The sequence below is a fragment of the Herpailurus yagouaroundi genome, unplaced genomic scaffold (assembly GCF_014898765.1).
Source record: "Herpailurus yagouaroundi ecotype Mexico unplaced genomic scaffold, PumYag 198, whole genome shotgun sequence".
Taxonomy (NCBI): Eukaryota; Metazoa; Chordata; class Mammalia; order Carnivora; family Felidae; genus Herpailurus; species Herpailurus yagouaroundi.
In genome coordinates, this window is record NW_024412429.1 from 15,307,859 (window position 1) to 15,335,253 (window position 27,395).

At 38.9% G+C, this 27,395-nt stretch overlaps 1 protein-coding gene and 1 long non-coding RNA gene across 19 annotated transcripts in view; one reads left to right on the top strand and one right to left on the bottom strand.

Annotated features, from left to right (window-relative positions):
• The window catches only part of SYNE1 (spectrin repeat containing nuclear envelope protein 1), a 480,816-nt gene that overhangs the window by 407,017 nt on the left and 46,404 nt on the right, over nt 1–27,395 (top strand). For 17 of the 18 annotated variants that reach the window (XR_005782621.1, XM_040448857.1, XM_040448858.1 and 14 more), the window contains 3 exons: nt 6,408–6,566; nt 9,395–9,561; nt 23,824–23,986. Coding sequence is in view for 17 of the 18 variants with exons in the window: in XM_040448857.1 (XP_040304791.1) it covers nt 6,408–6,566; nt 9,395–9,561; nt 23,824–23,986 (489 nt within the window). In the remaining variant the exon portion in view is untranslated. Of the gene's footprint in view, nt 1–6,407; nt 6,567–9,394; nt 9,562–16,713; nt 17,018–23,823; nt 23,987–27,395 lie in introns of those variants that run through there. The other variant, XM_040448862.1, reaches the window with a different exon arrangement.
• On the bottom strand, nt 9,361–16,599 carry LOC121013300 (uncharacterized). The gene is made up of 3 exons (XR_005782622.1): nt 16,417–16,599; nt 12,002–12,460; nt 9,361–9,879 (listed from the first exon to the last, which is right to left on the bottom strand). It is a non-coding gene; the product is annotated as an uncharacterized LOC121013300 (long non-coding RNA).

Below are 27,395 nucleotides of genomic sequence, written 5' to 3' on the forward strand. Positions count from 1 at the left end.
CGTAATAATACTAATCACAATAGTATATACCTCTCTGAATTATTCAAGCCCAAATCAATACATTAATATCCAGTAAATTATCATATAATTTTCTAATGTAAGGACTTTATCATGGCATGTCATGTAAGTGAAAGATAATTTGGTGGGTACAAATAATGGAAAATGATCATATTCAATTACTTTTATGAGCCTTATTCATTTGTTTTTCTTAAGATTGAGAAAACTCCATCACTACTTGCTGACTCAACACTTTTCAGCGTATCTGTGAAGTTAATTTTACTGTATCTGTTTCTCTGGCTAATTGATGTCTACAGAGCCTTCAGAGAGATAATACTTGATATTGGCTTCCATTCCTTTTCCAAACCTGCCATGAACTGCCCTACCCCAAGATCTTGCTCGGATCATTCTTCCTGCCTAGACTGACCATTCCTTCTCTTCTAATTTTAACCTTTTTTCAAACTCCATAACCCCTGTGATGCCATTGTTTGAGATCCTCAGACGTCAGTATTTTTCTGTTCCTCTGAACTCCCATTTCTGTTTTGTCCAAACCATCATGTGACAGTGAGTTGTTCCTCTCTTCTTCCTCCCTTTCTTTCTCCTTCTTCTCCTTCTTCTTCTTCTTCTTCTTCTTCTTCTTCTTCTTCTTAATGTTTGTGGCTTTATTTCAAGACTATGAGGCCCTTGGGTCACCTGAGTGGCTCAGTCAATTAAACGTCTGACTTCAGCTCAAGTCATGATCTCACAGTTCGTGAGTTCAAGCCCCATGTTGGGATCTGTGCTGACAGCTCAGAGCCTGGAGCCTGCTTCAGGTTCTGGGTCTCCCTCTCTCTCTGTTCTTCCCCCGCTCATTCTCTGTCTCTCAAAAATAAATAAACATTAAAAATTTTTTAAAAAAAGACTATGAGACCCTTAAGAATTAAGACCATTTCTTTTTATCTCCAGTGCCTAGAACAACTAAGTGTTCATAGGTACTATTAATTAAGGCAAGACTTTAGGGTATTTGTTTTATGTCATAATTCTTACGTTCTTCTAAATGTAAAATAATGGCAAGGTCTCTGAATATTTTGAAAGTTAAGAAGATTATGATTGTGCAATATTTTTTGATTTAGGAAAACTGGTACTGGGTAAAAATGCTATGAGACACAAAGGGCATAAACTTCTAGTTATGAGATGAATGAGTCTGGGGCTCTAACGTACAGCATGGTAACTATAGTTAACAAGACTGTATTATATACGTGAAAGTTGCTAAGAGAGTAGATTTTTTAATTTATTAATTAATCAATTTAAAATTTTATTTATTTTTTAAAGTTTATTTTGAGAGGGAGCACATGCGCACACTTGAGTGGGGAAGGGGCACACAGAGAGGGAGAGAGAAGCCCAAACCACCCAGTGTTATCAACATGGAGCCGGAAGAGGGATTTGAGATCATGAGATCATGACCTGAGCTGAAACCAAGAGTCAGGAGCTTAACCGACTGAGCCACCCAGGAGCCCCAAATTTTTATTTATTTTTCAAATTCCAATATCCGTAGCATACAATGTTATATTAGCTTCAGGTATGCATATAGTGATTCAACACATTACACAGTGCTTGTCAACATAAGTGTACCTTTAATTCCCTTCACCTATTTCACCCGTCCCCTACCTGCCTCCCCTCTAGCAGCCACCAGTGTGTTCTCTATATTTCAGAGTCTTTTGTTTGTTTGTCTCTTTTTTAATTTGTTCATTTGTTTTGTTTCTTAAATTCCACGAGTGAAATCATATGGCGTCTGTCTTTCTCTGACTTATTTCACGTAGTAGTACAGCCTCTAGATCTATCCATGTTGTTGCAAACGTCAAGATTTCATTCTTTCTTATGGCTGAGTAATACCTTAAATGCTCTGACAGCATACACAAAAATAGGAATCATGTGAGATGATGGATGTGTTAAGTAATCTTGAGGTAATCGTTTCGCCATGTCAATGTATATCACAGCACCACATTGAACACCTTAAACTTACACACTGTTGTAATTCAATTCTATCTTAATAAAGGTGAAAAAAGAGAAAAGGGGACAAAAATTTATATGTTTACAATTGCTCACCAGACTTAGATATATCTAGGCAATAGTCGGTTTGGAAATACAGTTTGAAGGCTGCTGTTATCATATAATGTACCCTGAGGAGATTAATACCTTGCACCTGTGAGTGGACTAAGTCAAAAAAGAGGAAGCAGATTGACTACATCGTGTTTCTAGAAACTTTCTAAATTGAATGTCTTCAGGCATGAAGGTAAAGCATACTGATCTGACTTTACTTCAATCTAAAAAGAATTAGTTAAACCAGTGAGATTTTAGGCATGGGTAGTCATACAGAGGTGTCAGGCTATAACTGTAAGTAGAAATATAAATTAGTTACTAGTCCTTGAGTGAGTTTCCGGAGTACTTCTGTCAAGTATGAAACCACAAAAGGAAATGAGCTTGGGGCTGTGTCTCATTTTAAAAGTTAAAAACTTCAGTTAAACATGGCATTATCCCACCGTTAAAGAGCAAGTCGTGTGTCCGTATTCCAATGGAAGCAGTTGATGAGAAGGCAGGAGTGATTGGGGCTGCCGGTGAGAGTGAGGAAGACACACTGTAAGTAAATGTTTCAGGGGAGGGTCGATAGTACAAAAGTAAACTGTTTATAAACCGACTCCCCAAATGGTCTGTTGTGCCCGTGCACAGCCTTAGCTTATCTTTGTCCTGATTCCTGTTTTGGTTCGTAGATCTGTGTGTAATTCTAGTTGAGACATAAATATATCACCATTGTAATTGCTTGGTGTTTTTCAAATTGTCATGGTAAAAATATTTGAAGTAGAAAAGGATGTATTTCCTGTTCAGCTGCCTCAGGCTCTGGAGGTTTTAGCTGGTTCTTGCCAGCTGTTGGCAACGCAGTGTGTGTGTATACCCTTGAGAAAACATAAATATGTGCTAAGCTGATCAAGAATTCGAGGATTTCGGCTGAACCCAAAGAAAGAGAGGGTAATGCTCACTTATCATATAGCCTGAATATCAGTTTTACAAACCAAAAGGACAATGCCGTCTCCATTTTGAATGTTAAGTCTTTTGAAACGCTTTTGGTGGCACTTTGCAACCACTGCTTGTGGTCTACCTGTTTCTTTCCTCTGTTGCTTTAGCATAATAAGCAAATGAAAGCAGTGCTTTCATGGTGTGTAAGAAACCCGAGAGCTTCTTAGTGGAGTTATTGAATACATGGGGGTCAAGGAGAAAAAAAATACTAAAAATTCAAATGATACCCTGTAGTAGTAGCAGCAGCAGTCGTATATTAAAGGCCGGCTTTTGTTATATCGTTAGTATGTACCAGTGGCCTTCTTAAATTGTTTTCTTGTTCGTATTCTATTATGAGCCTTCTGTATTCCAGGACACATGTCAATGCTTGGCACATAGTAGACACTTGTTTACTGCAAACAATAAACATTTGCTTAATGAAATTTGGAACAGATGAAAATTCATTTATAATGAAGGAAGTGAGGCTTAGAGATGACAAGTGACCTTGCCCTGGTCATATCCTTAGTAAGTGATAGAGACTGGTTTTTTGAATCTCAGCTGCCTCTGGATATTTGTTCGTAATGTTATATTGCAGCCTGTATCAAAGACTCCAGCTTTGCTGGCTCTATCTCATACGGACTATAAGCAACTGCCTCAACTTTGTCTAACCTTCTCTTTTCTTATCTTTGGAATGGGGATAATAAAACCTACCTCTCAAAATCATCTGTGATGTGGTGATCTTCCTTGCAGATGTTGAGAAAAGCCCTGGAATTCATCCTTGCTCGTGGCCAAGATTTGGGGGAAAAGAAAAGGAGGAGCTACACGTAGCAAGACCTATTCATCTTAAGTCTGAAGGGCAGGGGTTTTTGCCCTTTTCTGAGAAAACAGTTGCTTTTGGAGGTCCCAATTACATAAAAATATAGTTTCAGTTTGGACATCACTTAAAACAGAATTTTAATGACCAGCCACACTCTTGACTCTGATGCTCTGTGAATGAGATGGAAAAGTTCTTCACCAGAAAATTCCAAATCTTAGCATTCCAGCAGAAGATCGGAATACACTCTGCTGTCAGAGTGTGAGAGGGAAGGGATGCTGGAAGGATCATGCGCTTAGCTAAATTTTAGCTCCAAAAATTTTTAACCCGCCTTTTCTTATCCTTTTCCATTGCTGCCAGTGAATTTACCCTAAGTAAATTCATTTCTCTTTGGCTGTTCTGTATTTTTCTGCCTCAAAGAAAACAATGATAAACTGACTTGTACTATTGGGGAAACACTCAAGGGATTCATCAGTGTCACCCTACCCAGAGAAACTTTTGTTTTAAAAGCTCATAATTAATTCAAAAGACTGAATTTGTGAAGACTGACATTTCAGAAACTATGTGAGGTTATGGGGCCCACTGTCTAAGCAGTTCACTCTGACTAGGCCCAGCCCTAGCATAGGGAACCTGGTCTCAAAGCCTAATTGTTTTCTTAGGTGTAGAATCATAGACATTTTGGGTTTTGTGGGACCTTGACTCATTAACAGAGCCAACTACAGGCAGAATTGCTAACTAGGAAGTATATAGCACCTTAAAAACTATTTTTATTTTGATTTTTTAAAAGGAAATTCGTTTGAAGTGTATCACAAAGTGAAATGGGTTGATGGATAAGGAATATATGTATTAAAGCAAAATGGAGCAAAATGTTAACAATTTGGGAGTTAACAATAGGGAACATGTTATGAGTGCTTGCCATTACAACTCTTTCCACTTTTCTGTATGCCTCATGTTTTTCATAATAAAATGTTAGTGAAAAAAAAGAAAATTGAGAGGTAGGTGCTTAATGTAATGGGATGACTGATAGAATGTTGAGCGTTATCAGCATGAGTGCGTAGAACATCCATAAAGAAGGATCATCTCATTGCCACTCAAATCATGTGATATTTTGGTAACAGGTAGTTTAGCCAACTAAAAATATTCCTTACGATCTTAACCAGCCCTGCAAAAACAAGACTATTATGATGTCAGAAAATTTTTAAGTTCTGGAAGGGATCACTCTAGACCCACAGATAAGGAACGGGCCCCTTCTGTTTCTAACGCAGAAAGGGCTGTTACAACAGCCCCATTCAAAAATGGACAAAGGATTTGACTAAATAGTTCCCTAAAGAAGATACACAAATGGCCAAGAAATGTGAAGAGATGCTCAACATCATTAGCCATCAGAGAAACGCAGATCCACATCACAGTGAGATACCACTTCACATCCACTAGGATGACCAAAGTCAAAAAGGCACATAATAACAGGTGTCGGTGAGGATGTAGAGAAATGAGCCCCCTGTTGCTGGTGGGAACGTACGCTGGCACAGCCACTTAGGCAGGCAATCTGTAGCGCCACCGTGTAACCTGGCAATTCCACTCCTAGGTATATACCCCTAAGGCCACTAAACATGTGTCCCCACACACACTTGGACACAAGTGTACAACAGCACTATTACAGTAGCCAAGAAGCAGAAACAACCCAAACATCCATCAGCAGTTGAGTTGGTAAATAAAACGTTGTCTATCCACACGATGGAATATCTTCAATAACTAAAAGGAATGAAGCACTGACCCATGGTACAACATAGATGAACTTTAGAAACATGCTAAGCAAAATTGTATGGTACGTGAATTAAATCTCAATAACACCGTAATGCAAAAGAAATAGAGAAGGAAAAGACACAAAGGTTAATAAATAAGACAGAAAGCAGGAGGGAAGTAAGAGAACTTGTCCAAAGTAAAAGGATTGGTATAGAGCTGAGCCACAAGGGATCCGTCCTCCACTTCTGACCTCTTGCCACTGTGTCGTCTGTTCTAATCTCTCCAGATACCTGAGATTCAGTTCTTGCTTCCTTTTTTCTTTCCTCCCTTCTTTTCTTCCATTTCCCTTTTCTTCCTTATTCTTTCCTTTCCTTTTCCCTTCTTTTATCCTTTCCATTTTTCTCCTTTCCTTCCTTCATCTCCTATCCTTTCCTCTCTTTCTTCTTTCTACTTTCTCTTTCAATAAAAGTACATTAATGATGGTGTAGAATCTCTACAGGGAACCAATCACAGTGTGGGGCTGGGTTGTTCAGAACCTTTAATGAGTGAATGTGCATGCGTCTAACTCTTCAGGAGGCAAGTACAGGGTTGGATCCCCACCCTCCCCCCTCCCCTGGCATTTAGCAGTGGGGTCCTTATTGTGAAAAGTGAAAACTTGCTGGGGATTCCCTCCTGGCACCGTGTCCCAGGGAACAGTGACCTAAAGAGATGCACAGCTAGTGCTTATTCCAGTCCACCCAACTGACTTTATTGGCTTTTTTCCTCAGGGTACAAGTTCTGCTCTCATTATCCCTTTACATTTTCTCCCACTGAAATTTTTCAGCTCTCCTTAAGGCGGCAGCAAGTGAGTGAGAGATTGAATGAATGGGCTGTCTTCAGTGAAAAGAACAAGGAGCTTTGCGAATGGCTGACCCAGATGGAAAGCAAAGTTTCTCAAAATGGAGACATTCTCATTGAAGAAATGATAGAGAAACTCAAGAAGGTACAGGATGCATGGCTACATATGTTTTCACTCTTTGTGACGCTTAGGCATACTTTTAGTAGGTATAAAAAGATGGTCTTACTCATTATGAAATTACTTTCCTGTAAAAGGAGCACTATATTTTAAACGTTTGATCTTTTTAATATGAAATCAACTTGCATGGAAAGGCCTCTTTTACATACAAAATATATGGATGTGATGAAGTTAATTATCTGCTGGTAGACAAATGTTCAGGATTTTTTGGCTTTAGCTACCTGTTCAGAAGGAATCATTTATGTATATTGCTTTTGTGGTTTTGTTTTTGTTTTTAAAGAGGTAAAATCACTTGAGAGAAACCAAAAGAAAAAATTCTTAGGATTAGTTAAACTGGCATTTTCTCTATAAAACATAATTCATAGACAGTTACAAGAATGAAGACTTCCTGAGAATTTTGCTTCATATTATTTTCAAGTTGTGTATAACTTGCATTATTTTATACATTCATGTGACATGGATGTTTTTCATGTCAGTGTAGGCTGATCGAATTTACTAGCATTGAAAAATGTTTTTGATGAGATCGGTGGTGCTTTTACATTATTTTTGGACAATGAACCATTTTTACTTTTGTTTAGTTTATGTTCCTTGTTAGAACATATCACTGCCAGGTTTACGGTGTACTTTCCCTACGTACTTGTTTCTTGTCCCTGTACAAATGGAAGCCCCACTGGTTTATAAGCTTTGCTGGAAGTGTCTTTGTCTATTTTGTTCATTGCTGCATCTCCTGACCCTGAGCAATGCCTGCCTTCTCATAAGTCCTCAGTCACTATTGAATAAGTGAATTATAGCCTCGTTTGTCCTAAAATAAATGTAAATAGTAGGAAAAGATATCTTTATGCATGCATACACATAAAGAGAAAAAAAAAACTCTAATGTGTCAGAATGCGATATTAATAACCTTATAGGCCTCCACTTAAGATATAAAATTCTGGGGGCTCCTGGGTGGCTCAGTCGGTCAAGTGTCCAACTTCAGCTCAGGTCATGATCTCACGGTTCGTGGGTTTGAGCCTCGTGTCAGGCTCTGTGCTGACAGCTCAGAGTCTGGAGCCTGCTTTGGATTCTGTGTCTCCCTCTCTGCCCCTCCCTCGCTCTCTCTGTCTCTCTCTTTCTCTCTCTCTCAAAAATAAATAAACGTTAAAAATTAATATATATATATATAATTCTAGCAATAAACATTTGTATATTTGATATTGTAAACCTTTAAAATGTAGACTAAGATAATACAGATTTCATTTTACTATCTGCCCATACCTTTGCCCTTTGATAGTTTCTGGATACCAGACAATACTCTACTAGACATGATTAATGTCCTATAGGTATTATGGTGAAGTTTGCTATAGAAGAAATTTTGGTTAAGTGTGTATCTCTACTCTCATTGATTTTCTTCATGAAATTTAAGGTGGCGTATTTTGGGGGTGTGGAAAAAAACTATCTCTTGAACAAAATACAACCACAATTTAAAATTTAGAAACGTTAGTTTTTCACATAATTTTGTTATACTATCTGGCACAATGTCAGAAATAATCTTTAAAATATTAACTATACTATTCTTATATAAAATGAGTTAAGGGATATAAAAAGAAGTCTTTATGAGCTTTCCTCTTGTGGTGTCAGTGCATCTAGTGTTTTGGTCATAGAATCCCACTGTATTGAAGTAACATAAAATGGAGGACAGGTGCGTTGGGGTTGCTGGGCCTAAAGAGAGCACTCAACACTGAGATCGAATAAAATTGCACTGGCTTCTCCCATTTCTTTGGAGTCTTCTTGCTTCAGTAACTGGCTTGAGGGGATAACGTTATTGCCACACTAACTTTAGATCAAGAGAAAGTTAAAATATCCGTGGCCCTATAATACCCATCTTTGTGTATTATTTTGCTGAGATAGTATTTGCTGCATGACAGGAGTTTAGCCCAAAACTGAAAAAGGTGATTCTAAAGATTGGCTCATGTCACTGTGGCACGAGTAAGAGGATCATTGGTCAGGCAGCAAGAGTTGGAGAGGACAGGAGATGTCCATTCATCATCACTTTAACCATACCATTCAGTGGACTTTCTCTTGCATATGGAGCCAGTGTTTCCTTATCCAAAACAATTTTTAAGAGGAGTGAGTGCAGAAACTGGGTGAATGAAGAAGGTTGGAGACCCACTGATCCTCTAAGACTAATGGTTACCATTCTTGTGAGTTAATTTGCCATGATTTATGTGTTGTAAAGTATTGACATGATATAGAGGATAGCTCTATTAAATGAAGGTATTAATTCTTAAAATAATCTGCACAAATAATTGACATAAACACATATATGCTTTTACATATATATACATATATGTCAGTTGTACATATATAATTGCGCAGACACACACACACACACACACACATCTTCTAAGCCTCTTAGCAACTATTTGTATGAGGATTGATTCTAAATATAACACCAGGTTGGTGATTACAACAATAAGATATAATTTCCCAGCATTAAAATGTTTCAAGTTTTGTCTTTTATATCTATGTATATACTGTTAACTGCTTTTTAAATGCCCATTTTATGTACAAAAAAAAAGCATCTCCATCCTCTTTAAGACCATCTCTATGAAAATTCAATCGAGAGTCTATGTACATACTGAAAATAATAGCTACCATTAATTCTTGTGTACATGGACTGATAATCACACAGTATTCTTCCTGCCCAAACTATTTCCAAGCAGTGGAAAACTGTAATTATCATGTTTCTAGTAGAGCCAGGCTGAATGAATTAAGACAATGATTTCTGACCTCTGTGATTGCTATTTATTATGCAGGATTATCAAGAGGAAATTGCTGTTGCCCAAGAGAACAAAATACAGCTCCAGCAAATGGGAGAACGACTTGCTCGAGCCAGCCATGAAAGCAAAGCCTCTGAGATTGAATACAAGCTTGGAAAGGTCAACGACCGGTGGCAGCATCTCCTGGATCTCATGGCAGCCAGGTACAAAGGATTCTGGTCAATAGGACAGTGTATGCAGAATTTTAAAGCATTTGGTCCACCTTTCATTACAGTGAATCTTCCTCTGTGTTCTTTCTCCCCACCGTTTTTAGGCTTTTCTCATAAATGTCACTTTCATGAACTTTGAAATTCTCCTTCGTATGTAATCAATTCAGTGGTGTTGCCACTTAGCTTAAAGTCATATCAAACAAAACCCATTCTCAAAAGGAAGATTCTGTATTTCAGAGCTTCATGGGTATTTAACCTTCTATGAGGAAGGAAGTAGAACTGCTGGCTAGTATCCATGGAGGGTATTTTTGTCTGCAATAGGAAAAAAAGTTATATATATATATATATATATATATATATATATATATATTTATATATGTACATATGTGTGTACATATTTATATTTGTATAAATTTATATTTATATAAATTATATATTTATATATTTATATATGTACATATATACATATATGTATATATACTTATATATATATACTTATATATGCTTATATATAGGTACTTATATATGCTTATATACACACACACATTCCTACTATATTTCCAATTAGCAAAATGTGGGAATAAAGCTAATTATTGCTACTCTGCTTAGCTGTAGAAATAATCTGCTGCATTGTTATAATATTGTGTTAGGTTTAATAACTGTAAGTGTCTGCCTTGTATCTGGGAGGAATAGTCAGTTGCTGCTGGAGAAGGGCAGGGCGAAGAAAAGAGATAAAAGTAAAGAAATTAAAATATATAAGGGTCTTTATTAATAATATAAAAGTCTGATATAATTAATGAGGCACTGGGCTATTTGTTACAAAGGGAATGACTAAAGTAAATGCTTTATTTGAGGTGAACTTGGCTTCATGTTGGATGTAGGTTCCATGAGGGCAGGCATCTCTGACCATTCTATCCACTGTATGTCATGACGAAGAACAGTGCCTCAATTTGGGCTCAATAAATATTTGAATGAACGAGTACTTGAATATTTGAATGGGTATTATTTTTTATGGCAGTTAGGAGGAGATTTAGACTATTACAAATGCTTCTGATTCACAGCCATTTTGGATGTAACCAACAATACACTTTTTAAAATCTGGGTTCTTTTCCTTAGCCATGCTGCATGAATTTAGACCTGAAATAGTGCCTTTTGAATACTGTGTGCCCACAAAAATTGCATATGGTCATGGCAATTCCATATGTTGATTGTGGAAATAACTAGCATATTGTTTTCTACAGAGGGAGTTATCCAAGAGAAGCTAATTTACAAAGATGAGATTATAATTTATGCTAGCAATAATGAAACAAAAATGGAATCAATGTTTATCAGTTTTCAAAATGTTTAACAACAGCACTGTGATGGCTAACATTTATTGAACCCTTAATTTGTGCCAGCGACCATGCTATAGGCTTCATACATGTCTTCTCATGTTTTGTTCACCGCACCTTTGAGCTGGGCATTATTATTGTACCCATTTTCCTGATACAGAGGCTGAGGCTCAGGCTTGTCCATGGCCCCTCACATGCTAAGTGGCCTAGCCTGCACTCTCTGATTCTACAGCCCATGCTCTGGAGACTATATTATGCTGTCTGCCAAACTTATGACTTCCTTGTCCCTGCTCTCAAGAATGCAATTACAAGGAAATTAGATTCTGTTATTTATTTCAACAATCTAGTTTCCCAATCCTTTGTAAAGTGCTGACATCAGTTCTGAGACATTTTGAGGCTACAAAGACAGAGGTTCCTTTCCTTGAGAAGTTCATGGTGGGCAGAGAGACATGCAAAAAGAAATCAAGTAAAGTGATGGGCTAAATGCCCGGGTAAAGGTACTACAAAGAAATGGAAATGTACGGTTCAGCTCACCTACTCCAAGTATTCCAGCGTATGTAGGTTTTAGAACCCCACTGCTATGTTTAGCCTCACTTCTCAGTCCGTGATAACCAAATCTTATTTCAGAAGGACAAACTGAAGCTCTTTATTCTATAAATACCCTTCTTAGGGAAGCCGCCCAGTTGGTAAACATCCCTGGATTTTTTTGGTCAGATTATGACTCATGGGTTAGCTTACATTGCCATGTAATCCAGTTAAACTAGTTAATGTTCTTTTCTAATCTTTAGTGGCTCAGTGGTATGGAATACGGGGGATACACTATGTTAAAGATGTTTTAGATGGAATCTAATATAAGTTAATCATAAGCAGCTAGTTTAGTGTATGAACTAAATTTACATTACATCAAATGAGGTAGGTGATTTCTCCTCAAAGTCATGTTTATGTATAACTTTTCTGTTGTTCAAGTGAGGATTTTCTAGGTGTTATTTATTTTTCCAAAGATACACTAGTAAACTTGAATCAATCAAATATTTATAAAATATACATGCTTTATACTACAGTCACTAAGACACTCATATGTTTCTACGGTTGTAGAGTCTTACCATACACAGATGCAGTTCCTACAGGAGATTCTGTCAATATGCTGTCCATTTCTTTTTGCCTTCTTCTGACGTGTACCAGCTGATGTGCTCACCATTCATTTGCTCTAGAGTTTAGTGCCACACTGGATTCATAGTCTCCTTGAAGCCTCTCCTAAATGACACTTGGCCGTCACATTTACTTTCCATTTCCTTGTTTATCAGAGCCTCGGGAGTACACAGACCAGCTGACCGTTCCCCACACCCATCTTCAACTATGACCTACCCGCTCAAATATCAAGTTTCTATGGTTCAGTCTCATTCACCACTCTTCCCTCTTCCAACTTTGTTTTCCTTCCACACTGATTCATTAATGCAGAACACAACTTAGTTGAGCCTTTTGATATTTCTGTGCTGTTTTGGTGTTCTTGTGGGAATGGAGAGGTTATTTCTGAAGATTATACTTTCAGGTGCATAGCTTTCCTGCTAACAGAAACAGGAAAAAGAAAAGAAAGAAGATGCACTGCTAATAAACCTGTTGCATGCGAATAGAATGTATAACTTTGAGTCAACTTCCTATCACTAGTGGATTAGCTTAAACCATTCTGTCTAACACAAAATAAATGTGTTTTGCATTGAATTTTTAAACTGTCACTAAGAGTTGTCAGCTTTTTAGGGCAACAAAATTTGCTTAGTTATTTTTAGGTCTTAGGGGATAATGCTCTAGTATCCTGACCATAGTTTCTAGACCTGCTTAGTTTAATGTAGCAGACACTAGCGACCCGTGGGTCTTTAAGTTAACTTAAATGGGATATAATCAAGCTATGGTTTAATTGTAATTATAGTCAGTTGTGCTAGTCGTATTTCCAAGGCCCATTTGCCATATGAAGATAATGGCTACCTTATTGGGAATTGCAGATACAGAACATTTTCTTCATCCCAGAAAGTTCAGTTGCTCAACACCAGCCATGACAATTGGCCAAAGCATTTCTGAGCCCTTGGCTTTCATTAAGAGTCAACATAAGAGGGGCACCTGAGTGGCTCAGTCACTTGAGCATCCGACTGTTGATTTTGGCTCACGTCATGATCTCATGGTTCGTGGGATCAAGCCCCTCCGTACTGACAGCGTGGAGCCTCCTTGGGATTCTCTCTCCTTCTCTCTCTGTCCCTCCCCCTCTCACATGCTCTTTCAAAATAAGCGAATAAACTTTAAGAAAAAAGAGTCAGCACAAGAAACAGTCATTGATGTAATTTCTTTAAAACTGTCTGCTGGGAATCTGGCTCTCATTTTGTCAATGAACTGCGAAAAAATCCACATAGCAGTTGTTCTAGAGTTCAGCACTAACAGGAAATCTGTCTCTTAGCATTAGTTGTTCAGTGCTTTTTATAAGAGACAATGCATTATTGAACTTTCCCCATTTTGGTATCTAGGAAGTTCAGACTTAATTGTGTGCTCTGTTGTAATGATGTTTGTTGTTTGTTTGTTTGTTTTTCTCATTAAATCTACTCTCTAATGTAAGGATATTGCTCTTCCCTCTATCAAACCTAAATCCCCATCACCAAAACCAAAGCACACTTTAGTTAATTGGGTCTTTTATTCTTTTCAATAACATCTTCATTGAGCTCTAACTCACGTAGCATACAACTCATCTATCACAAGTATACAGTTTAGTGATTTTTTTAGCACATTTAGAGACCTCTGCATCCATCATCACGGTTAATTTTAAAACATTTTCATCACCCCCAAATAAAAGCCTTAATCGCCTTCTTCCTCTCTACCCTCCCTCCTTCCGTGGCCCCAGCAACCACTAAGTCACTATCTGCCTCCACAGGTTTACCTGTTCTGGACAGTTCGTATACATGGAATCATGCAATCTGTGGTCCTTGGTCACTGGTTGCTTTTAAGTTTGCTTGGCAAACTTTCTGCACAAGACTATCTAGTAAATATTTTTAGCTTTGAGGGCCAAACGGTCCCTGCCGAAACCCCTCTGCCATATCATAAAAGCAGCCTTACGCAGTGTGGAAACTGAAAAATAGAGCTGGGTTCCAATAGCATTTTATTACCCAAACAGGTGTCTAGCCTAGCCATAGTTTGCCGACACCAGCTCTAGGGACGTAAAAATGAGAAGAACGTGGTGCCTACCCAAGTAAGAGTAGAAAGCAGGTATACATGACTCCTCACCACAGGCCTTCCTTCTATCTTCCCGCCCGCTCTCTTACCCCCATCTGGCCTGGCCGCTCCTAATTGTTCTTCATGTTCTTCCTGTTCTTTGGATTAGGTGAGATTCTTCTTACCCTGTCAGCACGCTTTCTGTACTGTGCTTAACAGAATTTCCCTCTACTATAATCAATATCTCGTGTGATCAGTTGTTTGCAATTCCTTTTCTCTCTTAAGATGTAAGTGTGTCCATAGCAAAGCCGGAACCTAATATTGTTCTTTGCACATAATGGTCACTCCAGTAATTGTTCAGTATCTCTAGTCTAAGACATAGTATGGCAAGTGCCATACATGCAGATAGGAATAAAGCAGAGCATGGGCTTAAGGCCTTCACTGCTTGAAATGTTTCTGCTTCAGCTATGCTGAAATGTTAGGCAAGTTACTTATCTTCTGACTACCTCAGTTACCACATGTGTAAAAATGTACTCGGAGCATTACATGAGACAGTACCTTAGCACTGCCAAGTGCTCAGGGAACGACGCTTTCTCAGCCCAGAGGGAGTTTAGAGGCTGTGTAGGTAAAGCGCACATGCAGTGCAGGGAAGGCTTGGTCAAGTTACGACAGCTGCCCCCAGAAGGAATTTGGAGCTCCACCCACACTCGAGGAAAAAGAAAACTTGATTCTTGGAATCTATGGCTGGCTTTATCTCAAGGTGGCCAATTTGGAAAACTCTGGCCAGGATCAGGAATGTATGGAGGCAGCAAGCACGGATACAATGCAGAACTAATCAAGAGGCCCGAGTCTAGTCCTCCTCGTTCTGCCTGTGTGACCCAGGGCTCGCTGCAGAAGCTTTCTGAGCCCTAGACTCCTCATCTGCAAAATATTCATAAGAATAACTGCCATAGCTCCAAAGAGACAATGCCAGAGAAGGACCGTGAATACTCTAAAATGCCACATATGCCAGTCTCGTTCTTTTAGATAGCTACAGAGTATTCCATAATCTAATCTAATCTAATCTAATCTAATCTAATCTAATCTAATGTAACATAACATAATATAATATAACATACTGTGTATAATATATAATATATATAATAATATATATAATATATAATATACTATGGTTTGTCCAATATTTTCCCCACTGATGGGCATTGATATTGTTATCATTGTTTGCTATGACAGTAATTGTGTCTTTAAAGCCTTGCTTTATATTTCATTTGTTGGCACAAATATATTGTCCTAATGATAACGAGCATGGGGAAAAAATTTTAACCCATGAGGAGAACTAAATAAGGTAAAAAGGAATTGAACTAGGAAAATAATGGCAGTAAAAGTTTTCAAAGATCCCAAGTTTTCAGGAATGTTAGTCATAATCAAGAAAAAATAAATTTCCCTAGTGTTATGGAATCATAGCCTACATATCTCTTTAACCAAAGCTTAGATGTTTATATTCCTGATTGTTGAAAATAATAAATTATAAGAGTGATTGTTTTAAAAAGAATTCACAGTAAGATATCTTTATTTTTTAAAAATCTTTATGAATATAATATATTGTCAAATTGGTTTACATACAACACCCAGTGCTCATCCCAACAAGTGCCTTCCTCAATACCTATCACCCATTTTGTCTTTAAATAGCAGGATTTGAAAAGTAATTTTATTAAAACTAAGTTTTCTGGACTGTATTTCTTATGTAAAATATAAGCTTGCTTCTTTTAAAAATAAAATGTTTCTGTTTTAAAAGCAATTATCTCACATAACCAGAACCAAATGCTTTCTTTTATTTTGCAGTTCATCATATAGGCCTTTTAAAAAGAACTTAGAAAATGTTCATTATTATTTTTGTATTTATATGTGTGTGTATATATATCTTGATCCAAAAAGGTTTTAAAGCAGCCAGCATTCACCACATTTTTTTAAATTACCAGTAATTAATAATTTGAGAGGCTATTTTCTTTAAAAGCTTAAATTATGAAATTACTATAGATGCAGCGCAGAAAATTTGAAACTCTTGAAATTCACAAAATAAATTTATCTGAATCCCACCAAGCCAATGAACGGATGCTTTTTTTTATTATCTTAAAATGAAAATGTTATTTGCGTCGCTGTACATCATTATTTTTAAAAGGACGAAGGTTTTGAATATTAGGGGAGGAATAATATTTCTTCAGGTACTCTTTTGCTTAAACAGTCTACTCAAAAGTGAAGACCAACTCCTTTTCTACTGAGTATCTTTTCCACCCCACCTTCCCAAACAACCCCTAAAACTCCTACTTACACCAGGTAGCTCGCATTTCAAACAGCAGACAAAAAGAAGTTGCTCTTTTTTGCTACTACAATGGGCCGCACTTGTGGAGGTTTTGTTTGTTTGCATTTGGGCGATTTATCTTTTTCGAATATCCTTTCCAACTTAGCAAACAGCCCACAAGAAGAGTTGACTGTTCTTCCAGAATGGCAGTGTCTGCAGGCCAGCCTTATTTTTGATATCCTTCTTTCTTTAGAAAGCCTCCCCCTCCTTTGCAGATTACACTGAGCCTTTTCCCCTTCTTACACTCGTGGCCTACATTCCAGGAGATCAGGCCTGGCACATGTTAATGAATGTAGGTTTTATTTAGAAACATGACCACTTGTCACTGCTCAGTGTCATATTATCAGGCAGAGACCTACCAACATTTGTTTAGAGTGAGCATTTTCATACTTCCATACGCAGACGAGGGGAAGCTTTCATCCCCACGCAGGATTTAGCCTTTTGCTCTGCAGACCTAACTTTTGCAAGTTGGAAGCTTCATGGTGGTGGCGGAAGATCTGTGTGCCCTGAGGATGGCAGAGGACGGCTGTGTGGACTCAGATCTCCCAGAATGTAACTGCGATGTCACAAGGCAGGCATCTCCTTGAGTTTCTTCCATTGTGCATAGCTTTCGTGTTACGTGGGGTTCGTAGGATAGATGCTGGATCTTTAATCCATAATTGTTTTTGCCAGTGTTAAGTGGAGATGATTTGGTGTTAGGAGCTCGTTGGCCGTGGACTCCCAAGAGTTATTTGTCGGTTTGTTTTCTTGTTCCCCCTACTGGGCATGTGGAGCCGGAGGGAAAGGTTAATGAACTTGGTTATGGCTTGGTATTCCAGTTGTCTCTGGACCGTATGCGTCATACGAGGGGTATGGCCATGGCAGAGAGGCTGAGACACAGGAAAGAGATTCAGAAGGAGACCCAGTAAGATGATCCAGTTGGTCTATCATCTGCTATTTAAAGGATGGGCTCCTGATGAAACTGAAGTTCAGTCTTAGCCAGTTCCCAGCTTTGTGGCTGAAAGCTTTCCCTTTATTAAATAAAGATCTCATATTGCAGGGGCCCAGAGGGTTTTGTGTATGAGAAAAGCCGTTTCTGTATAGGCTTGCCAGTAAGTTTTGGTCACTGACTAGTATAAAGGTTTTAAAACATACGCCAAATGTAAAAATGTATGTCGAAAATAGTAATTCTGTGTATTATGCAAATATTTATTTCATGATATTTTTCTGTTAGAATAATGTTGTATCAGGAATTTTAGCTTCATTAAAAAAAACACTATTCTTGTACCATAACATCCTCCAAATAAATTCCTATTAACGAATAGGATTTACTAATGGTGCTTTTGGTTCTATTATATTTAGAATATGAAATTTTGTTTTTGCTTTTGTTGATGGGTCTACTAAACTAGTATGAAGGAAGATAGTGATAAATATATACATGTAATGTGTATATGTGTACATAGATATTCGTGCAACAGTGTTCAGAAGCTGGACAACTGGTTTCAGTAGTAGAATCCTTCTCAAAAAGGGTGAAGTCCTGTGAGGCACACTGGACTGTGCAAAGAGACCCATCAGCTGCAGGGATTTACAGATTTACAAGACTTTTGCTAAACAACTTACCCAGACTTGTGACATCGGCAAACATCCATTTTGAATTATAATCCTGGATGCTACCAAAAGGAATGTTGCTCAAACTTCTTACAGTGATAGATGAATAGAAATATTGTGACACTTTACCCAAGGATTTCCTTTAAAGAAATAATGGAAAAAAGATGGGACATTTCTTAACAAAGAATGACTCATGTCCTGCAAATATCGCGTCTCGTAAGGTCAAGGAAGATGTATGGGGGCTTTACTACCCACTTCCTCTCAGCTCACATCTGCTCCCCCCAACACACACACAATGCATCTTGCTGTTTGTAGTCAAATGCATGTTTTAAAAAATGAGAAAGCAAAACTACTTAAATGCTCACCCCCATTGACTTTACTAAGATTTACACATTCATTTGAAAGAGGAACTTGTCCCTAATGGACTATATGAACAAGCATTTCCATGTCACGATGCCCTTGACATATTGCACACTAACTGCTCTGTGGGAACTCATTCAATATTATACAAGATTACTAATTTTGTAAATTATTTGACTAGTGTAGACAATATCTGGGAGAACAGTATTTACTCGCATTCTTTTGTGCCTTAGATCTTTTGATAATTTTGGTAAATGAATTTTGAACCAAGGGGATGAATGAATTTTAATGCTTGACAGACCATTCGCAAACGTTGGACTTAGAGGGAAGATTTAAGTATGCGTTTAATATCAATGAAATTAAAAATAAACTGTGCTAACTCAATAAAAGTCTTTTACTTAGGTAGAATACTAATTATTAACGCTTATCAGGCATTTAGGTAGTGCCCAACTTTGTGCCAAGCACTGAGTTTAATACGGCAGGGGAAGGGGAAAACCAAAAGTAGAAATTCACAGTTCCAGCTTTCCAAGGAACTTAACATGGGGAGAGGAACTTGTGTATAAATAATACCAGGGAGTTAAAATAAGGGAAAGAAGGAAGCAAGCACTGAATGAGGTGTTCTTCCAGTCTCCAGCTCCACACGAAACCCTGATGATATTATGAGGTTGCTATAAAGCATGTGTCCCAAAGCATCGTCCGCATTCAGATGCTACTAAATCTGAAGACAGGAAGCTGGTCAGGTGGGAGAGGTTCCCGAAAGGACTTTCTTCCAGAGATAAAACTGGGACAGACATCTCAGTGCAGTCTCCTTGTGTTTATTGACTGTAGACCGTCCTTTCAACCTGGGCCACGGAAGCAGGATGGCCAGGGCCGTGTTAAATTCCAAGCCCGTGCCATGGCCATTGGTAACGTGCACCTACAGCTTTGTATCCAATAGCTATTCTAAAACTGTTATTCACTGGCTGACAGTCAAGTGAGTTTTGTCTTATATGTGAGAAAATGTGAGTAGGTTGTACGTAAACATTCTTGGAATTATTATTGAAGGTCAATACCTTGGACTTCCCTGGGAACAGGGTACAATTTGTATTTACAAAAATAACTAGAGAAGTCTTAGCTTGAATAGAATTATGAGTCATGATAAACAGAGAGCAACACATGTTTTCTGTTTCCTATCAATAGAATATATTGTGGAGTATGAACATAATTTTTAAATACATATTTTTTCCATGCAATGTAGGTAATGTACCTAAGAGTACCTTTACAAACTGAAAATATTTTTCAAATATAGGTATTGTAATAATTAATGAAATATAGGTATTATTATTAATAATTGGCCATAGTGAAAATCCTTTTAAAAGCATTTGTGTGACAAAGAGAAAAGTGATTACATCATGACTAGATTTTTATTTGAGAGAGAAACATTGGTTTGTAAACATTCTATTTATAATGGAAGTGGTGATATCAGTTTTAAGTAATTAAAAATAAAGGAAAATGCTGGGACGCCTGGGTGGCTCAGTCGGTTGGCCATCTGACTTCGGCTCAGGTTATGATCTCGCGGTTCATGAGTTTAAGCCCTGCATCAGGCTCTGTGCTGACAGCTCGGAGCCTGGAGCCCGCTTCAGATTCTGTGTCTCCCTCTCTCTCTGCTCCTTCCCCACTCGCACTCTATTTCTCAAAAATAAATAAACATTAAAAAAAAAATTTAAAGAGGAAGGAAGGAAGGAAGGAAAGAAGGAAAATGCTGCAAAGACTTTGGTTATAAGACATTTTCTTCAGAGCATGGCTCTTGACCAGAGCAGCTTCTCAGAGTCCTCCAAGGAGGAGTTTGGAGGAGGTGGGAAGAGAGTTGGCCGGTGGCCTCTGTGCTTTGAAAGCACCCCTAAGTGATCCTGGAACAGCCCCTCGCTTGAGAAGCCCCTCTCTGCTGTCTGAGAGTAACAGAGCTGAGAAATACTTGATGTCTCAGGGTGTGAGTCCTCCGTCTCTGAGAACATTCTTTATCGATTCCTGCCTTGGAATATGTCACCTCCCTGGAGTTCTGCAAAGTCCTGTTGCCAATACCTCTTCAGTTGAGCCAAGTTGGCACCTCGGACATTGATGTATTTTGCTCATCTGCATTCGTCTATGTTATAAGCAGCGGCAATAAGGTGACCCCGTTTCCTGAGCTTCGGGGAGCACTCATGGCCTGAAAGCAGAAGTGAATTTTATTTTTTTTAATGTTTATTTATTTATTTATGAGAGGGGTGGGGCAGAGAGAGAGGGAGAGAGAACATCCCAAGCAGACTCCGCACTGTTGGTGCAGAGCCCGACGCAGGACTCACACCCACAAACTGGGAGATCATGACCTGAGCCGACCTCAAGAGTTGGATGTTTGACTGACTGAGTCCCACAGGCGCCCCAGCAGTGACTTTCAAATATGGGCTGAACCTGAAATCACTGACCGTGTGCTTTTCACCCCCGTCAACCTTGTTCTTTAGAGCAATCTGGATACTCAGCCGTGTCAGGCCCGCACCAGGGTCTCATTAATGGATTTTTGCTGCTAGCTATTACTTGATAATAATAGAGCTGAGAAATATTGCCTGTGGCCCTCCCAAACTCCTGCTTACAGCCTGACTCAGTAGGAAAACACCTTCAAGAGAACCCCTGCCCTTGTGTCCTTGACCACCTGCTCTGCATCCTTGTGCCATCAAGTGCTTTCATCTGTCATTTCTCTCCTCCTTTTTCCTTCGGTCATTGGCTTCTTTCTCACAAGTTCCTTATTCTCTGCTTAAAAACATTCCAGAGTTATCCCAAATATTAAACTGCATTAAACAAAACAAACAAATCAATGTTTCCTTGTAGCCAGATCATTCTACAGGTTTCATACCATATTTACTCACCTTTACTGCCTGGTTAAAAAAAAAAAAAAAAAACATTACCAATACTCCTTTACCATAACTGTATTTCTTAAGCCAAATGCATTGTGTTTAGGTATTTTTAGGTCTCATTATACTATCCTGCTGTGCGTTTGACAGAGGATACCATCGGTCCCCGAACTTTAGTGTATCTAAGACTCCCCTGGAGTGCTTGTGAAAAGTGCCAGTTCCCCGGCCACACCCCCAGAGGTTCTAATTCGGGAGAAGTGGATTGGAATCTAGCCAGGAGTCTGCATTTATCCATTTATCTGAGGCCAACCAAGTGAATCTAATCAAGGGGGCATTCAGATCACTAACCAACACTTCTTTTTAAAATTTTGTTATTGAATATATGTGACATGTACCATTGTGTAAATTTAAGGTGTACGATGTGTTACTTTGATACATTGATCTGTGATAGTGTGGTTGCCCCTGTAGCGATAGTTATCACAATTCATAATTGCACAATTATTGTTGTCTCTACTCATTTACTGTGCATTAGATCTGTACAGCTCATTTACTGCTTGTTGTAAGTTTGCACCTCAAGCAACATCAGTCTTACCCCCGCCCCACCACTACCACTCTTTCTTGCAGTTTTTCCTGCCTTTGGTTTCATGCCCCACTTTTCCTCGGCCACCTTCTTCCTTTATGAATTTTTTTTCTTTTTTATATCTCTGATTCTTCCTCCATGAGCCAGCCTTTTAAAATTCATTCTCTTCATCCATTCCCTTTCAGGGTGAAATACATCCTTTCATTGGGCCTCGCTCTGTGCCAATAATACCTAAAGCAATGGCATAAACCCTGACCTCTCCTCGACACCTGTGAACTACACTTCTATGCCTGTCTACCCGACCCGCAGACTCATCATATTGCAAACTTCCTGCACCATTAACCCCGTGAACTTGTTCCTCATCCATTCCCTCGGAGACGGCAGCATCCATATAATCACATCATTTTTAACTCCTTCTGCCTCCCGTCATGGCAGTTCATGAATTTAGCAATCCCCGCCCCACCCCTGTCCCTGGCTCCCCAAGTGCAGGCTTTTGATATAGCTGCTTGGGTTATTCTGTTTACTTCCAGAATGGTCTTCCATACGAGCCTCACTTCAAACTCACATACTCAAAATCAGAACTGATCCTGTCATTCCTGGGCTAATACGTCTTGGCCACATTCCTACTTATCTTTAAAGTTCACACAAAGCCAGGATGGTGTCACAGCAGGCCTTTTATAATCTTAGCCTATCCATCCGTCTTGCTTCAACACAACTACATCTCTCTTCAGCTTCTCTTCCCACCACCCCCACCCCCCTAGCATTATGGCACTCTGCCTCCCATATCTCTGATTTTCTTTCCTGTGTTTCCTAGGCCAGAAATCTTCTGCTTGGCTAGTATCCACCTGTCAAGATGAAGCTCAAATGTTATTTCTTCAGCAAAGTCTCAGCTCCTCAATGGCTGGGATGAACCTTCAGTCATCACTGTATTTCTGTCGCCTAGCTCCATGGCTACCTTGCATCATAGATGTTTGTAGAAAGAATACAGACCTGAACCAATGGAGACTGAACGAGTGAATGAATGATTACTGAAGATGGCCAGACAGAATTGATTCCTCCCTATTTATTAGCCAGGGACTTGGTTCATTAGTTTAGTTCTTCTCACACTATGTTATGTTTCACTGTTGACATGTCCAGCTTTCCAGTCAGATTGTGCATTTCATAGGAAAATAATCAAGTCTTATTTATTTTGTCTTTCCAGCATCTTACACATAGGATGTCCACACAGGATTGTTAGATAAGTGGCAATCTTAAGCAAACTGGTTTTTACTTCTTCCTGGAAAGAATGGGGAAACATTTTTTAAAAACATACTGTGTAGAAAATACTGCATTGAACTAGGCTTTGCAGGCGAAGACTAGATGGTGGTCGGCCCTGGATCTGCCCTCTGCTGCTTGTAGCCCAAAGGGTCCTCGGTTACCTCTAACGAGATCTGGCATTAAGTGCATGTGATCGCTCACTGATCATTCGTCTTAAGTGTGCTTTCTTCTTTTAGCTGAGTTTGCCACAAGGGTGCTGGAATAAATCCCACCAGGGCCGGAGTAGTCAGAACCATGAGTGTGTTATCTGTTTTGGTGCCGACCAATTGGAAATGTTCATTTTTTGCTCCCAGGTATTCTTCAGATTAGTATAAATTACATAATTTGTGGAAATAACAATTTTGGTGACCACCATAGTAACCTGTTACTATAGCTATGTTGAACATCATCATAGCTGACATTTATTGAATGTTTCCCATATACCCTGCATCATTCAACTCATTCAGATCTCACACATACTCTTCCTTTACCTTCATTTTATAGAGATGAGGAAATGGAGACCCAGGGAGGGTGTACAACTGCCCAAAGTCACAGCCAGTAAGTGGCTGAGCTGAGCTGGACTTTGACTTTAGGCAACTTGGCTTTAGATGGAGTGCTCATCCCTTTTGCTCACAAGGGAAACTTGAGTGGGGCCTCTCACTGAAGGTGAAGTCTCTCCTCTGCCCACAGGGTAAAGAAGCTGAAGGAGACCCTGGTGGCCGTACAGCAGCTGGATAAGAACATGAGCAGCCTGAGGACGTGGCTGGCTCACATCGAGTCAGAGCTGGCCAAGCCCATAGTCTACGATTCCTGTGACTCAGATGAAATACAGAAAAAGCTTACTGAGCAGCAGGTAAAACTTAAATCAACTAAAGGAAGTAAGTAGGCTCTTGAACATCTGTGCTCCTGGCCAGGATACAGAGGTGGCTGTGAGACGGTGAATGAATCGAGAAGGAAAATCAGGAGGGAGCTAGACAAGATTGCCGAGAAAGGGGAGGGAGGCTTGGGCATGGCAGGTGTTTGGGGCCAATAGGTCCCACGACACCAAGGAGTTAAGTCTTAAGAAGCTATGCTATCTTAGGGGTTAATGTCATTGGTCCACGAAGACGACATCCTAAACTGCTTGGGTTGCAGTGATGTCTCCATAACAGAGCAGGCAGTTTTGTTTATTTCTGTGTAGGTCACTAGCCCACCACTACATGCATAGAAAGGAGCTTTTTTTTTCTGCATTTGGTGTTTGAATACAGATTACAGTGCATTCTTAGAGTTTTTAGAGTCTAAAACAATGGTTTTGCAAGGAGTGTTCCATGGCCTACAGAACACACGCTGTAATTTTACCGTAATGTGTGCACCAAAGGCGGCACATCACACTGGCCTACAGTACACCACCCGCCAGAGCAAAAAAGAGTGACCATGAAAAGTGAAAAATGCCCGCATAAAGGAATTTTCCCTCCTACTCCCCTTCGTTGTTCTTAATAAGCATAGCAGACTCTAGTTGTTAGTAGAAAAGACCAAAAATCCCCCATAAGAAATATTGCTACTCCGTGCCTTTAGATTGTCCTCAAAAATTCTGTCCACGCTCTGGTTACTTCCATTACATTTAGGCCATTATAGCCAAGTTGCTTAATTTAAAAATACTACAAAATATAAACAGACCCATTTATCAAATCTTACAAAATAGTCTATGTGCTTACTTTATTTCATGAACTATTTAAAGCAGTACAACTAGATATTAAAACAGGTTTTAGATAGTGGGAATAGTTTAATATTTAAATCAACATTTATTTTTTAAAAAAGTGTTAGGACATTTTCCCATTTTTGTAAGATTAAAGCCTTTGATGGATTCTCTTGTGTTTGAAATTCTGATAATTGAGCTGATAGCGGTTTGGGTTGGCCTCCAGCTCCCTGAATACTCCTGGAGAACATGGTAATGATCTCTACAAGTGAGAACTGGTTAAAAACAGTTACAATTCTAATAGCCAGTATTGTAATTTAGCAAACGTAAGAAAATCTAAACTGTATCTAAGTAAATATGGCAAATTGATCATATACATTTATAGCCTTACCCACTTCTAAACCCCAGTAAAATGAACGTAAAGGGAAAAGAAGGTCAAAACCCACAATGGCAAAGAGACGAGAAAAGAAGAAGAGAAAGATGACAGACACCCATTAGAATTTTGGAAGACCAGAGTGGATAGGTGAATAGTTACTGCTATCAGCAGGATGGAGGATGGAGAAAGCTGATTCATGCCATGGAAATACAAGAAGACTGGGTGGCCTGGGTGGCTCAGTCGGTTGAGCGTCTGACTTTGGCTCAGGTCATGATCTCACGGTCTGTGAGTTCGAGCCCCGCGTCGGGCTCTGTGCTGATGGCTCAGAGCCTGGAGCCTGCTTCAGATTCTGTGTCTCCCTCTCTCTCTGCCCCTCCCCCACTCATGCTGTGTCTCCCTCTCTGTCAAAAATAAATAAACATTAAAAAAACTTAAAAACAAACAAAAAAAAAAGAAATGCAAGAAGACTTGTGAAGTGCAGACAGCAAGTCTATAGGACTTTAAAATGGAAAATTGCTTGAAAATTTGAATAAGGAGCAGTTTGACTGGCAGATTCCCCTAATCCTAGGCAACTCCTGCCTGTTGACTCCAATAGAAAGCCCAAGGATCTTCCTTGGAGAGGGCAGCCCAGAGGGACTTTGGGTTTGGGGCTATGGGGCACCATTGAGGCTGGAGCCACTATATGAAAAATAGATTAAATGAAATACTCTGTACCTGACAATATGACTCCCGCTGCCCCAGCTCCCACCATGTTACTAGCCAGGTTTATATCACACCCAGGATTAATGAAAGAATTTTAAAATCCAATTTAGTTATTCCATAATAGTCCCCCACAAAAAATTAAAAAGGAATAAATTATATATATATCAAATTAGTAATGTAAAAAAGTTTCCCAAACTGAAAAGCTTATAGAGTGGACCCTTGAACAGCAGCGGTTTGCCCTGCATGGCTCCACTTATATGTGGATTTTTTATGCAATAAAATATGTAGTACTACAGATGTCTTTTCCCTTCCTTATGATTTTCTTTTTTCTAGCTTGCTTTATTGTAAGAATACAGCATATAATACATATAAAATGCAAAATATTTGTTATTTGACTGTGTTTTTGGTAAGGCTTTTAGTCAACAGTTGGCTATTAGTAGTCAAGTTTGGGGGGAGTCAAATGTTATACACAGATTTTCAGCTGGTGGGGAGTTGGTGCCATCAAGCTCCGCTTTGTTCACAGATCAGCTGCACTTCTAGAGCATAAACTTACAAATGCCCAGGAAAATTAAAAACAAAGCAAAACCATTATAAAATTTCAGAACATGGCCGACAAAGGGAAGATCTTTATGGTTTCCAAGATGAAAAAATCTGATCCTCCAAAACAATGCTGGAAGCTAAAAGTCAGTGACACGGTGCCTCCAGAAAGCTGAGAAAATTATTTATAATTTAGAATACTGCACCTGCCATTTAATATATAAAATATTTACCTCCTATGCATATATTCTCAGGAAGCTAATGAAAGATGTCACATATACTAAAAAACGAGAAGAAAAATAATATAAAACCTGAGAGAGAAGAAAATTCCCAGGACAGATGGTGAAGGAACATCCCAGATGCCAGCTGCCCTGAAGCCTGGAGAATCCCTGTTCACATTGGAGTAGGGAGTTGGCTCCTCTGGGATGGATGTCTACCAGGAGTAAGACAGTTGAACTAGATAACCTAATGGGCTTAACCATAATGGAAGGAGTTGTATTAACTCCATGAGAGAAAGGATGGAGGCTAGGAATGTTCATGTTTTAAAGAGAGGAGAGAGCTACTGATTCCATAAATGCCATATATATATATATATATATATATATATATATATATATATATATGAAAAGAAATATAACCGTTGTATAGGCTGTTGCTCAGATGTGAAAAATGTTAAGTAATCATGTTAAATAACCATGGTATTGCTCTAGCTAGAAGATGTGCTCAAACAGTAACTGGAGCCCTGGGAGTCAGGTTAAAGTTGATTCCGTCTCTACTATAGAAGCATAGATAATGTCGAAATTTTAAAAATCAAGAAATAGCAACATAAACTTGTTACTTAGAAATACAGAAATTAAAACAGGAAGACAGAGCTCCAAGAGATGGAAATGGTTATTTCTGGAAAATGAGAATCAGGAGTGAAAAGGGAACTAATTCACTGGAAGCTTGGCAGTAGTTTCTGACTTTTTAATA